This window comes from Cyprinus carpio, chromosome A24 (genome assembly GCF_018340385.1).
Source record: "Cyprinus carpio isolate SPL01 chromosome A24, ASM1834038v1, whole genome shotgun sequence".
Taxonomy (NCBI): Eukaryota; Metazoa; Chordata; class Actinopteri; order Cypriniformes; family Cyprinidae; genus Cyprinus; species Cyprinus carpio.
This window is the reverse complement of record NC_056595.1, coordinates 15,464,741-15,479,268: the sequence shown is the minus strand read 5'-3', so window position 1 is coordinate 15,479,268 and position 14,528 is coordinate 15,464,741. Positions and strand designations below refer to the sequence as shown.

Sequence of the window (14,528 nt, the reverse complement as noted above, 5' to 3'; positions counted from 1 at the left end):
ATCGATTAAATAGCTTTACTCTGAATTCTGTACATACGACAGAAAAAAAAACATTTAGGATGAAATGATTCACTAGAATGAATCAGACTTTCTGAAGTTAGATGAGTTTTGTATGTTATTGCTTACAAACTGACATAAATTATTTTCTGTCATGACAACTCTCTGAGAGTTAAGCATGGTAATATACATGGCAATGTTAATGTGTTTGGTCTTAGCGGAATGGATCTGCTACATTGCCCATTGCGCTGCAAAGAAAAAAAACAATACATCCAAGACATGCTGCTGTAGCATGTATACTGCTGCACATACATATATGAAATGGCAGATGCATGTGAATAATGATGTCAAGGGTTTCTGAAGCGTGCTGCAACTGCTACAGTAAGCATTAGCCAAGTATTTGAATGTTGAGCAGCAAGCTCATTGGCTGCTGACGTGAAAAGAAACCAATCAGCTGTGCCATGTGAATAATGATGTCATTATGTCATATTGAGTTAGACCCTATTGACCTGCACAATCTAGAGTTACATGACAGAACTTTGGATTTAATTGCATAATTTAAATCCAAATAAAAAACTGTGTTAATGTTGTCCTGTCTTTGATATGTTATATATATTTCTGTCTGATATTTTAAATGTTACAGTAGTGTTTTCGATTTAATTCATGTGATATAAGTCAACAGTGTAAAGACGGGCTCCCTTCATCACAGGGCCTTGATGTAAAGATCCGGTCTTAGTGGCATATAGTCAGTGTTAATTCATTACTAATGAAAATTCCTCCACCACTCTCGCACTTTCGACATCTTTGTAGTGATCAATACCAGGGCAGCATGTCACTTGTTGATTGATACTATTGATTATGACCTCTGTGAGACCTCATCACCTTCATCCCAATCCTTACAAATATCTAACAGCAGCACGATATCAGAGGGAACAGGGCCAACGGATAGGCACAGCACACAATGAGGTTATCTAGTCATCCTCACACATTCTCACAGTCATGCTATGACCTCTCAGTGTGCCATCCTAATACTGTGACTAATTCCCAGACCTGTGTGTCCTCTGAGGACAGAATGAATAGAGCATGCCTAAAAAAGGAATAAGGTCAGATTCTACCCCATACAGCTCAATCTAAATCAAGCTTTTCAACTGTACTGCAGAAGTGTGGTGTACATATCATAAAACAAAAATGCAGTAAAGGACGTGAATGAGAACATCGTGGAATTAAGGCATTCGCACCCACACAGCTGTTGCGTATCTCAGGAACTGACCCTAATTAAAGCAAATATTGGGTGAAGTACTGAGGTGGGATGAGATAACATATTTGTCAGATATGCAGTCAGGCATTCAGCCACTCTGATTACACAGCACAAGTCAAGATAGAGAGAGGTGATCCTCGCTTACACACCAAATCACACACACAAAAGGCCCAGAATAGTATAGCAATTCAAGTGCATGCCCCACAAACCAGACATATGTATCTGCAAATGTGGATATTTAGGAGTAAGCATGTTTTTGTATTTACTTATAATTTGACTCATCAATTTGGAAAATTTGAAAACACCTTGATTTCTAGCTTATTTTGCGTTTTCATATTAGTGAACCTGTTGTTTTATATTGTAATTTTTGAATAACACCTCCATGCATCATATTTACTGAATGAAATCAAATACTTGTTTCTACTAATTTTGGGGTGCTGATTCCAAAAGTAGTGGCTGTTTTACTCTTACAAAACATAATGGGGATTTTGTAGCATTTTTGCTTTCGATAACCATTTGTAAGGTGAAGAAGTCTTGTATTAGGCCTTAATCACCAGATAAACTCATAAAGACATGAGTTCTATCTTCCTTTAAGCCATGTTACAACTATTTGTTCAGTTAACACCGATTATTCTTAACACATTGATTTCCACTGAACGCCTGATTTCCACTTTTCCCATTTCCACTTTGCAGATTGTAAGTTAAATTAGACATTTTGAATAAATCTTTTTGTCGTTAAAACTGAGATGTTTGACTTCTTACGTTGATAAGTGTATTAATATGATACAAATATATAATTTGAAAAAAAAACTAAAAAAAATGTATGTGATGGAAAGTTTTTATTGAGATTTTTGAACCCAGCATTATCAAATTAGGTTTTATTTCTCCTTTTTTCAAAATCAGCAATTTTTTCCAGCAAAGATGCAGGGCTGTGTCATTACTGCAGTAGGCCTACTTTTTTTGTTAATGTTTAATCACTTCATTGTAATGCCAGTATTGCCAATATGCATGAACATATATCATAACGTGTCTATAGTTTAGGGTATCTGCCATAATCATGTTTTCCTCACCGTCAAGAACCTGACTTAGATTTGTCTGAAATTTCGCCAATACTAGGCTAATACAAAATTCCATATTACAAAAAAATCTTATCTGTCTGATCATTTTGTAACAAAAATACACTGTCATGATCTATGCTACAAACGTCTAATAATTAGAGTAGATATGCAATTAAAACGTTCAAACTAAAAATGCTCTAACCAAAGGGTCTTCTCGGACTTATTCTGTCAGGCATGAGGGCAACGGCTAATGCTGCCCTCTAGTGACAGCTCACGTGAACTACCATACAATTAAGCACAACAATCATTTCAGAAATCATCTTGTGATCTACTAAGGCAAATATCGTGAAGTTCCTTCAGAACGTGTTTTCTTTTTCCACTGTTCTTTACGTGAAATCTGAAATAGACACCATTTTCTTTGTATTAACATAAGGTGTATAATTACTTTGAGAGAAACAATCATGACACTATAAAGGTATATTTTTCTTTTTTAAATCCACCTGTGTTCATTTGTGATTATGTGAACACTGTAACAACCTTTCTAGGTTTTCATGACTGCACCCACAGGTAAGAGCAGTTATAGACCTGCTAACAGCAGGAGATTTTGGCAAACTCTGGAACTGGTTGTGAACAGAATGGAAGAAATGCAACCCCTTCTATAATCAGTCAAGTTCTTTCTAACAGAATGATTGTAAAATGACAGTATAAAGATCAGACTACTATACTAAATTGAGCACTTCAACATAAGGCTAGCTACAACACTTTATACAGGTACAGAGCTTTTTTACTGAAAGCGAGACATTTTCTAGAGCCACAAACTCTTTTTTCCTTTACTTCACTGATTTGAGAGAGCAGCTTCAACAACTTCTGAGAAAGTCTAAAATTATATTATGCTTGGAGTTTGCTGTAATACACAAGACAACATTTTAAAATTATTTTTTTGTTAAGATGAAAGCTGGGATCTTATTAAATCAAATATGCAACACATAGTACTGTGAGCTGAAAATTTATGTAAAAAAAAGTTGAGCTATGTTTGAACAATGCTTACATTCTCTACTGAGCTGTGATCTGGTAGTTATAATCTGAAATAACTAAAAACATGCACCTACAGTTCTATAATAGCTTTAACACATAAATGGACTGAAGTAACAGAATTGTGTATTATGACATGTTTCTTATAACATGTCACTGTCAATTTATATCATCTCAACAACAATCCTCCAAACACAGCTCAAATTCATTCACACAATATACGTACACTTGAACAACGGTTAAAGAAAGAGTTCCAAACTAGCAGTATATGGTACAAATCTTTATTTTGGTCAGCAGATTTATGCCATGAACTCGTAGGGGATGGGCTCCAGAAGCTGAGGCTCGTTGTTCTTGGTGCTGACAAAGTGTGCTGGCCGTGGAGCAGCAGGCTGAAAACAAAATAAAGATACATCAAGGCCACAAGGAAAGAACATCACCCAGACGTGTTATAATAGTGTTTTCTACACAGTATCCTTTTAACCAATCAATTAAATTAAATATCATAACGGTCTATGTTTCAGTTTCACTTCAAATAACTGTTTGGCACATCCCAACATGAAGTTTACAGAGTACAATGAAATGCATACACGGTGACATTTAACATCCAAGACAGAAAGCAAACACTAAATGATCTTATACCTGGCGTTTCAGCTCGAACCAGGTGCCCTCCTTCTTGGCCTCCAATTTCTTCTTCTCGTTCTCCTTAACGCGCTTCAAGAAGCTGTCTCTGCTCATTGAGTGCTTAACATGCTCGATACGCACATTAATCCTCTTAGCCAGGATCTTGCCCCTAAGAGTAAACAATAATTGGTCACTTAAAAGAGAAGAATCGTTATACATTCACAAGATTTATCCATGAGGGGATGTTTCCATTATTGACAATCTGGTAAAGGCATTATTGTGCCTGTCCAGGGTGCATAAGGATGACTGCTCTCGCCCACATTAATGACCAGTTAGGGCACTGGACGGCCCTTATGGCAAAGTGAATCTGGGGCAGTACACATTTATACTGATCATTCAAAACGATGTGTGGTCAAGTGACAATTTTAAAACTGTATCAACCTTTCTTGTTTACTGGAAGGTTAAACATTTATTTTTTTTATTTTTATCAAAGTATACAGATCATGTTCAAAGCGGTACTTACTTGACTTGCTTGTTGACAATGATGCCTACAGCATGCTGTGTAACATTATAAACACGTCCCGTTTTGCCATGGTAGCATTTATGAGGCATGCCCTTCTGAATGGTTCCTGTGCCCTGGATGAAAATGTATCCGTTTCAGATAAGTTATTCTGGACAACAAACTTTACTGTAACAAATCTTTCATTTAATAACTCTTACCTTGATGTCCACGATATCGCCCTTCTTGTAGATGCGCATGTAGGTGGACAGAGGGATTGGGCCTGTTGTAGAATGAAAAGCCATGTCAGGTCTTAAAAGTTTTATAAGAGTATGTTTGTGCGTGTAAAGTACAGTACGGCTCGAGTGTACGCACCATGCTTGCGGAAGGGCCTGGCAAACATGTACCTGGTCCCCCTCCTCTTGCCTCTGGTGTTTGTCATGATGCCTGGTCACTAAAGACACAAAATAAAGTTAGATGACTACTTTCTAGAAAAAAAACGGTTCTCAAACACTCCTCTGTGCTTGATATCCAGCTACAATATTAGAGACTGTATTACTTGACTTGGAGTCTTTGGTCATTACTAACTGTACAATATGATCCAACATAAAATGACATCATTAAACCGTGCATAGCTTATTTAAAATTACATTTATTCCAATAGTGACGAACGATTAATAGTTATGGAGACTTCAATTAAAACATCAAGACAAATGTTTTTGACAAAAGATCGTTACAGCTCTAAGAAACTTTAGTTCATGATCAAGAAATACATTGACGCCGTTGAATACGGGAGCGAACAGAAGTGACACCCTGCAGCTGTTTGTGTTCTTAATACATCGTACGAGAATACAGAGAAATCGGTAATATGTGTACGTCTTTATTTTTATCTTCATGACTCTCGCGCAGCCTTTCCACGCATGGCCCACATGTATCGGACACGCTCCAGCTTGACGCTCTATTTTATTGTTTACGGCGCGCAACAACGCACATGCGTCCTTCATTTCGATGCATTGCCAGGTAAGGTGTTTTTTGGGCGCTTTATGTGGCACTTCTGCTCAGCGAGAGCTATGTTATTAACGATTTAATACATAACTTCTAGAGCACATCTTACCCCCGGTTGCTCGCAAGATGGCGGGTACGGCGGAAAGAGAATGATGAGGTCCTGCGGCGCTTCCTTCAAAGCACGTCTAGGAAGACTACTCATTTGCCTGAGTAAAAGTATCAGAGCTGTTGGTCCATGGCCAGTGATGTCATCGTCTTATTTGTATTTGATGATTTTTTTTATTTTTTATTATTCATTTAAACCTGAATGAGAGAGCACTGCATGGATCGTTTTATTTTCAATGAATCGCGTAGATGTATTTATTTATTTAAAATAATAAGCTTGACTTTTAACTTTCATTCTAATTTATTTGATTTAGATAATGTGACCTTTATTAGATAATATAAGCCTATTATAATATAAATATATTTATATTATAATTTATATAATATAATTTATATTTATTTTAAAATATAAAATGTATTAAATAAGTTTGGCCATAAATTAGCTTTTTATATAAATCACAACAGTCCACAAGCTCTTTAAATTAATTTAAATGCTTAAAAAAGAACTTTAACCTGTTTAGCACTTGTATATCATTGCTTTTTTTATTATTTTGATTGCTTCCATTGTTAAGTTCATCAAAAAATCTAACGTAATTTGTTTTATTACAAATTTAATTAATTAAATCGAATGCTGACATAAATATAAATTGTTTTGAACATCACACCACCAGACCATAAGCTCTCTAAGTGTAGATTTACATAAAAAAAAAGCTTGAACCAGGTTCATGAAAACTCTTAAATTATTTCTTCAAATTAAAAATGTAATTAAATAAATAATTCCTGATATAAATGAAAAGTATCCTACAAACTCTCTGCTGAACTGAATATGCACTAAAAAAAAAAACTAGTTCACTAATTATTTGTACTAATGTTCAGTAACGTCTTCCTGAAAGTTTATTTTTCTGTTGTGTATTGCACTTATTATTTTATTTAAGTAAGTTACTGACATGTATTACCTAATTTTATATTTTCCTTTATTCTTTTTTATGTAATTTTCTTGTGTGGCGTGTACTAATACCATGTCTATATTAAAACAGTTAGACATACGGCGGTGGGGCACTAAGACCCCGCGGATTTCCCTCAGGCGCGGACGCAGTCTGTCCTCACGGGGACTCCTCTTCGCCTCCGCGCGGTGATTGGGTGGAAGATGGCGCTGGGCGAATGGAAATCCTAATGACAGTTTCCAAATTTGCCTCTTTTTGTACCATGGTGAGTAAATATCACTTCAATCACGGATAGTTGGACGCCAGCACACGCGTGGTATTGTAAAGGGTCGGCTGCTGCGTTAGTTCAGTGAATCGGGCTCTCTAGGTTGCCAGTTTTCCTCTGCTGCAGTTGCGAGCTGTCTTTATCCGTCTGTGTGCTTGCTATGAATTTTGCCTTGGGCCTAAATAATTAGTTATCTGGTAGATATACAACACGGCCGTATCGTCTTCATAACACAACGTCAGGCTTTTAAATTCGCTCGTCCTTACAGGATTTGCTGAAGGCAGCAAAGCCTGCTAACTGCTGAGCTGAACTGTCATTCAGCGCGGGTTATGATCGCGAGATGTGCTTAACAAGCGCGAGACACTGATATCTAAATAATCTCAGATTGCTCTTCATGTGTAATAAATGAGTACAAGCATTCAGACGAGCGTTGTGTTGAGTAACTTACGGCGAACGTGAGGATCATGCTGATGTAAAATGCGTTCAGTGTAACGTTACCTGAGCTTCAGTGCTAAGCTGTTGCCAGTGCGGTCACATCGTGATTTCACAGTCCCATCCCCTCTCTGCATCTCCGTACCCAGTGTGTCCCTCCATATAGTATCTGCTTTATTTGCGTTTTAACTGTTAATTACGTTTTTGTCCGTTGAATTTGGCGTTTTTAAATGTAAAAGTCACGGTAGTGAGATGCTAATGAATGCTAATGTAGTTTCACCTCATTAGATGTCCTGCGTGTTTTTCATTGGGTTGTTTTTAGGTTCACATTTACGTTTTGTGTGTGTGTGTGTGTGTGTTTTGCGATTTTAAATCACCAATTTTCAATCAGCGGACGTTGTTCTCTTATCAAATGTGTCTCGGATGTATCAGACGTCTGCTACAATTTACTCTGGTTAACCATAGCTTCCGCCACAGTGTCGTAAGTCTCTACAATTATAGTTATTACTGCAAAACCACAATTAATTAAAAGAGTGTCTCCGTTTTAAAATGTAAGATTACTTAGTCATTTTATTTATTTATTGAAGAAAGTGGTGGCTAAAACCAAATTAGCATCGTTTTATTAGTAACAGTAACTATGTGATAGAAACTGTGGTTACTGTGGTAATTTAAAGGACTGTCTATTCAATGGCACTGCAGCTGTAAATATATGAACAGCTGTTGACCTGTTCTGTTTCAGGGCGCCAATGCCTCCGCTTTGGAGAAAGAGATCGGCTCGGAGCAGTTCCCTGTCAACGAGCATTACTTCGGATTGGTCAACGTAAGCGAAGACATTCCCTGCTGTCTCCCATTGTCTCCTTCAACCAACGTGTTTATTGTTATGCTCTGGAATCAGTGTGTGTGTTCTGTGTTTCGATCCACAGTTTGGAAACACCTGCTACTGTAACTCTGTGCTCCAGGCTCTGTACTTCTGCCGGCCGTTCCGGGAGAAGATCCTCGCGTACAGGAGCCAGCCGCGTCGCAAGGAGAACCTGCTCACCTGCCTGGCCGACCTGTTCCACAGTATAGCCAACCAGAAGAGGAAGGTCGGCGTGATACCCCCGAAGAAGTTCATCACGAGACTACGGAAAGAGAATGGTAAGGAACACGAGCAAGAAGGGATTGTTTTTGTGTTCAGTTGAATTCTCGGTTTTACTCGGAATTTAGATGCTAGTTCTTGGTCAGAAACTGAGGTACAAGCTCAAGAAGTAGTTTTTCAGTGCATTGAAGACGAGACAAAAACAATAAAACCCATTATAAATGAGGCATTTGTTGCATCCAGTGGGGACATAATTACTGATTATAATGACCTATACTGTCTTTTTACGCGTTGCATTGCATCGCACCGCATAAATATAAAACCATGTCTGCATTTGTGAATAGAGAATAGACAAACACAAACGCTACTCTACTACACTGCTTAAAACTCACGTTTGAATCATCAGTGGCAGATTATTTAAATATGAATACTTACAGGCTGTGAGTCAGAAGCGCCAGACTGTCCCTGCAAAGTTGGAACTGCGTCACTTAATAGAAACAGACACCTGCATTGTAAGCTACGCTCACAGGAAACAGTCCTCGTCCTTTGCAAAATGCGCTGCACACATCTGAATATTTTGGTTAAACTGTTCCGGAACAGTGTTGAACCACTGATTTCTAGTTGTGTCCTCTTTTGGAAGGCCAAACAAAGTAGTTTTGCTTTTACAGCGAAACACACAGCGTCTCCACAACATTAACATGAACTGAGAATAATAAATACTCTAAGTATTTTTCATTGTTAGTGCATGTTAACAAATGGAACCTTTTTGTAAAGTGTTATTGAAATATTATCGCAAAACCATCAACTTCAGAGTTCCACCATCTTAGTAACTCATGTAACACAAAATTACTAACCTTAAGACCTTAATAATCTAAAAAAATAAATTAAAATAAAAAAAAACATTAAATTACATTAATTTTATTGGCCAGAAAAACACACTGGATTCATAAAGGCTTGATTACTTTTGATATTTTATGTAACATTCTGTCACCCACAGAACTGTTTGATAACTACATGCAACAAGATGCACATGAGTTCCTCAACTACCTGCTGAACACAATAGCAGACCTGCTGCAAGAAGAGCGCAAGCAAGACAAGCAGAATGGCAAATTGGCTAATGGCACACTTGATTCACAGAACAATAACAGCACCCCGCCCTCCTCCACCTGGGTTCATGAGATCTTCCAGGGCACGTTGACCAATGAGACACGATGCCTCACCTGCGAGACGGTATTAGCACCTCACATATCTTAACTGGGGACCCTTCAGTCCAATAAGATGGTATCCTGATCGTTCTTCTGAATGCGATTGGCTGTGCTTTTATCTGAGGTGTGTCTTTGGACTTTGCTTTGTCACAGATAAGCAGTAAAGATGAGGATTTCTTGGATTTGTCAGTGGACGTGGAGCAGAACACTTCAATCACACACTGTCTCAGGTCTGAAAGCACACTCACACTTAAACCCAATTTAAACATGAATATGTGTCCGTTTTAATAAACAATTCTTTTTCTTACTGGCCCCTTCTAGAGGTTTCAGTAATACAGAGACCTTGTGCAGTGAGTATAAATATTACTGTGAGGAATGCAGAAGTAAACAAGAGGCACACAAACGGTGAGCGTTCTTTTCTGTCAGCTGCTTCCTGATTTTTTGAACATTTATTCACCGTATATACTTTGTTTGACTCTAGAATGCGGGTTAAGAAACTCCCCATGATCCTCGCCTTGCACTTGAAGAGATTTAAATACATGGAGCAGCTGCAGCGCTACACTAAGCTAAGCTACCGTGTGGTCTTCCCTCTGGAGCTCCGCCTCTTTAACACCTCTGGTGATGCCACCAATCCCGAGAGGCTTTACGACCTGGTCGCTGTGGTGGTGCATTGTGGCAGGTGAGTCGATGCAAGTTTTAATAGAAACCAGGAAGCCAGAATGGACTTTCAAACTTTTGTAAATGTGTTTTTCTTTCTCCTCCGTCGTCTGATTTCACAATACTTGCTTGTGTGAACAGAAACTCCTCATGCAAGCATTTCGAAATCTGTCCTTGCAATAAAGGAGAACTGTACTGATTTGCTTCCTTGATTTCGAACTTATTTGTGTGTGTTTGTCTGTGTGTGCTTTTACAGCGGTCCGAACCGAGGACACTACATCGCAATTGTAAAGAGTCATGATTTCTGGCTACTGTTTGATGATGACATAGTAGAGGTAAGCTGCCATCCGCCATGTATAAGCATCAGTCATTTACTGAAATAGAAATTTGCAAGATTCAGGGTTCCCACAGTCTTGGAAAATATAAAAATATTAGGGAATTTTAAGATAATGATTTGCAGTAATTAAAATATACACAATATACAGGTATATACAAAATTAAAAAGTTAATAAATGAATAAAATAACTAAATAATAAGCAATATTGAAACCATGTAGAGTTTTAATATAATAAATAAATTACTAAATAATGAATGAATAAATAAATTTTCAATTATTTAATATATAAAATCTTGAAATACAGGTGCATCTCAATAAAGTCGTGGAAAGTTCTTTTATTTCAGTAATTCAACTCAAATTGTGAAACTCGTGTATTAAATAAATTCAGTGCACACAGACTGAAGTAGTTTAAGTCTTTGGTTCCTTTAATTGTGATGATTTTGGCTCACATCTAACAAAAACCCACCAATTCATCTAAAAAAATTAGAATACTTCATAAGACCAATAAAAAAAAAAAAAAAAAAAAAACATTTTTAGTGAATTGTTGGCCTTCTGGAAAGTTTGTTCATTTACTGTACATGTACTTAATACTTGGTAGGGGCTCCTTTTGCTTTAATTACTGCTTCAATTCGGCGTGGCATGGAGGTGATCAGTTTGTGGCACAGCTGAGGTGGTATGGAAGCCCAGGTTTCTTTGACAGTGGCCTTCAGCTCATCTGTATTTTTTGGGTCTCTTGTTTCTCATTTTCCTCTTGACAATACCCCATAGATTCTCTCTGGGGTTCAGGTCTGGTGAGTTTGCTGGCCAGTCAAGCACACCAGCACCATGGTCATTTAACCAACTTTTGGTGCTTTTGGCAGTGTGGGCTGGTGCCAAATCCTGCTAAAAAATGAAATCAGCATCTTCAAAAAGCTGGTCAGCATAAGGAAGCATGAAGTGCTGCAAAATTTCTTGGTAAACGGGTGCAGTGACTTTGGTTCTCAAAAAACACAATGGACTAACACCAGCAGATGACATTGCACCCCAAATCATCACAGACTGTGAGAACTTAACACTGGACTTCAGGCAACTTGGGCTGAGCTTCTCCACCCTTCCTCCAGAATCTAGGACCTTGGTTTTCCAAATTAAATACAAAACTTGCTCTCATCTGAAAAGAGGACTTTGGACCCACTGGGCAACAGTCCAGTTCTTCTTCTCCTTAGCCCAGGTAAGATGCCTCTGATGTTGTCTGTGGTTCAGGAGTGGCTTAACAAGAGGAATACGACAACTGTAGCCAAATTCCTTGAGACGTCTGTGTGTGGTGGCTCTTGATGCCTTGACCCCAACCTCAGTCCATTCCTTGTGAAGTTCACTCAAATTCTTGAATCGATTTTGCTTGAAAATCCTCATAAGGCTGCGGTTCTCTCGGTTGGTTGTGCATCTTTTTCTTCCACACTTTTTCCTTCCACTCAACTTTCTGTTAACATGCTTGGATACAGCACTCTGTGAACAGCCAGCTTCTTTGGCAATGAGTGTTTGTGGCTTACCCTCCTTGTGAAGGGTGTCAATGATTTCAGATCAGCAGTCTTCCCCATGATTGTGTAGCCTAGTGAATCAAACTGAGAGAACATTTTGAAGGCTCAGGAAACCTTTGCAGGTGTTTGAGTGATTAGCTGATTGGCATGTCACCATATTCTAATATATAAAAAGAGTGAATCACAATTTTATTTTAAAAACTGAGCCAAAATCATCAAAATTAAAAGAAACAAAGACTTAAACTACTTCAGTCTGTGTGCACTGAATTTATTTAATACATGAGTTTCACAATTTGAGTTGAATAAATTTAAAATTTTTTAAAATAATTGTGTGTGGGTGTGTGTATATATATATATATATATATATATATATATATATATATATATATAGATATATAGATATTAATAAATTTGTACAAAAGAAATAATTAAAAATAAATTTGTACAAAAGTAAATCAAATTATATTAAGTTTATCATAGTAAATATAGATTTTTCTAGTGATGCGTTTAGAGCTATACAAAACTAGAATAATCTTTATTTACTTAATACGTTTGGAGTGCAATCTTTATAAAATATTTAAAAAAAAAAAATGTAAAGAGTAAATCAAATCATATAGAGTTTTTATATTGAAAGTATATTTTTCTAAGTATGTTTCTTTACAAATGTCATGGAAAAGTCATTGATTGCAGGATGATCTTTCTGCATTTGTTAAAGAAAAGTGTTTTGTTTCTCCCTGTAGAAAATTGATGCCCAGGCGATTGAGGAGTTCTACGGATTAACCTCGGAAATTTCCAAGAACTCTGAGTCCGGGTACATCCTGTTTTACCAGTCCAGAGACTGAGAGAGGCCGGAGTGGCGTCCCCTTATGGGACAGCTGTGCAGCAGGCGTGCCTGTACCTAGAACCCTGCTACATCCCACCTGCGCAGGTTCTTACTGCAGCGACGCCGCACACACACCCCACCACACCGTCCAAGCCCACCCTCGCCGGTCTCCACGCAGCAGTAACGTTGGATGCAATGCAGTCGCAAGGCCTTTTGAACGTTGTTTGTCAGTTGTATTTACGTTGTGGGAGCATTTCATCACTCGTGTTCAGTCCTTTACTGTGGAGAGAATGTCTTTAATGTAACAGACTGTATGATACGACCGGGATTTGCATTCAACTTTCATGCTGCGACCTTTTGATTCCTGTGGCTGTGAGGAGGCTGAAGACTAGTGCATGGGGAAAGCAGGTGTGTTTATTATAATGGCGGGGAGGGTCTAAACGCTCCGGGTGCGGGGCATTGCGGGTTATGTATTTCTACCTTGTACAGAGTGATATTTGTATAAATATTAAGAGAATTATAATAATATTACTGATATAGCCAAAAAAAGAGGATAGAACCAGAAAAGATGTATAACACTATGGTGCACTTTTGATACAGTTTTGTAGATGTCGGAAGGTTAATGTAAGGGTTTGCTTGAGATGGCCTGTTGTGAAATTATCATTTTCTGTTTTAAAGAAAAAGAAATAAAAGTGTATACACCAAGATATGATGTATGCAGCCAAGCATGTAAATACCAGCTATTAGCAGCCTACTGCGATTCGACTGGATGCCTTTTCCATACAACCAAACCTTTTTTTTTTTTCTGTGCTGATGACTCATTCTTGGTCACTGTAGCCCCTCGGTGGCTGGTCAAGATTACTGCAAGATGGAGAATTGCATAGCATCGTTCCCTTTTCACCGATTGCTTTCCTCTCATTCCAGCTTTAGAGGTTTTGTGTTGTTTTGCAACAATTCAGTTCATTTGCCAGCTCATTATTGTGTAAAATGTGGATGAATTCTTTTAAATTTGATGAAAATGAAGGGTTATATATATTTATTAATGCTCAAAAGCGATTCTCAAATCTGTCATTGGAGAGCCATATTGAGTCTAGTTTCAGACTGGAAAGGATTTTATCAGGCGTCATCACTGACTATGCAGTTTAGTCTGTGAGGATGTGTGAGTCTGTCTGAAATAGAGGCATGGGGATGAAGGCTGCATGGGGTTAGAGGATGGAGGAGAGAGGGAAGATAGTGGGGGAAGTGGGTGACACAGATGAGTGTGCTGTTAATAGCACATGCCAAGAATAGCTCTCACAGGGGAGCAACACAATGTGCATCTTTCCAGAAAGATGCAGTCTGAATGTCAGATGCTAGATAAATGGGTCTCATCCTACACAAATACATTTCAATACCTCCTGGGTCTTTGAAATGGGTAAGTTTTCTATTTTGAAAAGGTGTTTTTTTTTAAGTGAATTAAGTGTTAATATATTGCATTTTGCCAAGTCGAGCTAAATTTAAACACTAAAACTGGCATGTTTTAGTGCTTTCAAAAGAGTAGCAGGGTTTGGTTATACAGTTAATTTAGCCATTACCAGACTTTTGCTCAAGGTCATAGCTCTACAAGGTGTTTATTAATTATTATAATAATTACTATTATTAATTAGTTATTGAATATTTAAAAACATTCCCCTACTAAAAGAAAAAGAAAAGGAAAAA

General features: G+C 37.8%; 2 protein-coding genes across 5 annotated transcripts; one reads left to right on the top strand and one right to left on the bottom strand.

The window, feature by feature from the left end:
- Nucleotides 1-3,612: 3,612 nt before the first annotated feature.
- LOC109052761 (60S ribosomal protein L21-like) lies at nucleotides 3,613-5,716 on the bottom strand. Its single transcript, XM_019070178.2, has 6 exons — nucleotides 5,580-5,716; nucleotides 4,841-4,919; nucleotides 4,687-4,748; nucleotides 4,490-4,602; nucleotides 3,985-4,135; nucleotides 3,613-3,734 (listed from the first exon to the last, which is right to left on the bottom strand). Exons 2-6 carry the CDS (start codon nucleotides 4,905-4,907, stop codon nucleotides 3,645-3,647), a joined length of 483 nt encoding a protein of 160 aa, XP_018925723.1. The 5' UTR covers nucleotides 4,908-4,919; nucleotides 5,580-5,716; the 3' UTR covers nucleotides 3,613-3,644.
- Nucleotides 5,717-6,627: 911 nt separating this feature from the next.
- LOC109052760 (ubiquitin specific peptidase 12a) lies at nucleotides 6,628-13,537 on the top strand. Of its 4 annotated transcripts, none has more exons than XM_042714343.1 (9): nucleotides 6,628-6,784; nucleotides 7,956-8,036; nucleotides 8,140-8,353; nucleotides 9,292-9,524; nucleotides 9,653-9,729; nucleotides 9,821-9,904; nucleotides 9,981-10,178; nucleotides 10,413-10,491; nucleotides 12,748-13,537. In XM_042714343.1, exons 1-9 carry the CDS (start codon nucleotides 6,737-6,739, stop codon nucleotides 12,847-12,849), a joined length of 1,116 nt encoding a protein of 371 aa, XP_042570277.1. In that variant the 5' UTR covers nucleotides 6,628-6,736; the 3' UTR covers nucleotides 12,850-13,537. The 4 variants fall into 4 exon arrangements, with proteins under 4 accessions (XP_042570277.1, XP_042570278.1, XP_042570279.1 ...); XM_042714344.1 differs by having other exon boundaries at nucleotides 6,647-6,784; nucleotides 8,112-8,353; XM_042714345.1 differs by lacking the exon at nucleotides 6,628-6,784 and adding an exon at nucleotides 6,824-7,697 and having other exon boundaries at nucleotides 8,112-8,353.
- The last annotated feature ends 991 nt before the right edge of the window (nucleotides 13,538-14,528 follow it).

Bases quoted from the DNA above. Each gene is read 5' to 3' on its own strand.
- LOC109052761 (XM_019070178.2), bottom strand. From the start codon at position 4,907: ATGACAAACACCAGAGGCAAGAGGAGGGGGACCAGGTACATGTTTGCC. The intron at 4,749-4,840 runs GTGCGTACACTC...ATTCTACAACAG, and splicing joins CAGGCCCTTCCGCAAGCATG to GCCCAATCCCTCTGTCCACC. The intron at 4,136-4,489 runs GTAAGTACCGCT...GTTTACTCTTAG, and splicing joins ATTGTCAACAAGCAAGTCAA to GGGCAAGATCCTGGCTAAGA.
- LOC109052760 (XM_042714342.1), top strand. From the start codon at position 7,629: ATGTGTCTCGGATGTATCAGACGTCTGCTACAATTTACTCTGGTTAAC. The intron at 9,905-9,980 runs GTGAGCGTTCTT...GTTTGACTCTAG, and splicing joins AAACAAGAGGCACACAAACG to AATGCGGGTTAAGAAACTCC. The intron at 10,179-10,412 runs GTGAGTCGATGC...GTGCTTTTACAG, and splicing joins GTGGTGGTGCATTGTGGCAG to CGGTCCGAACCGAGGACACT.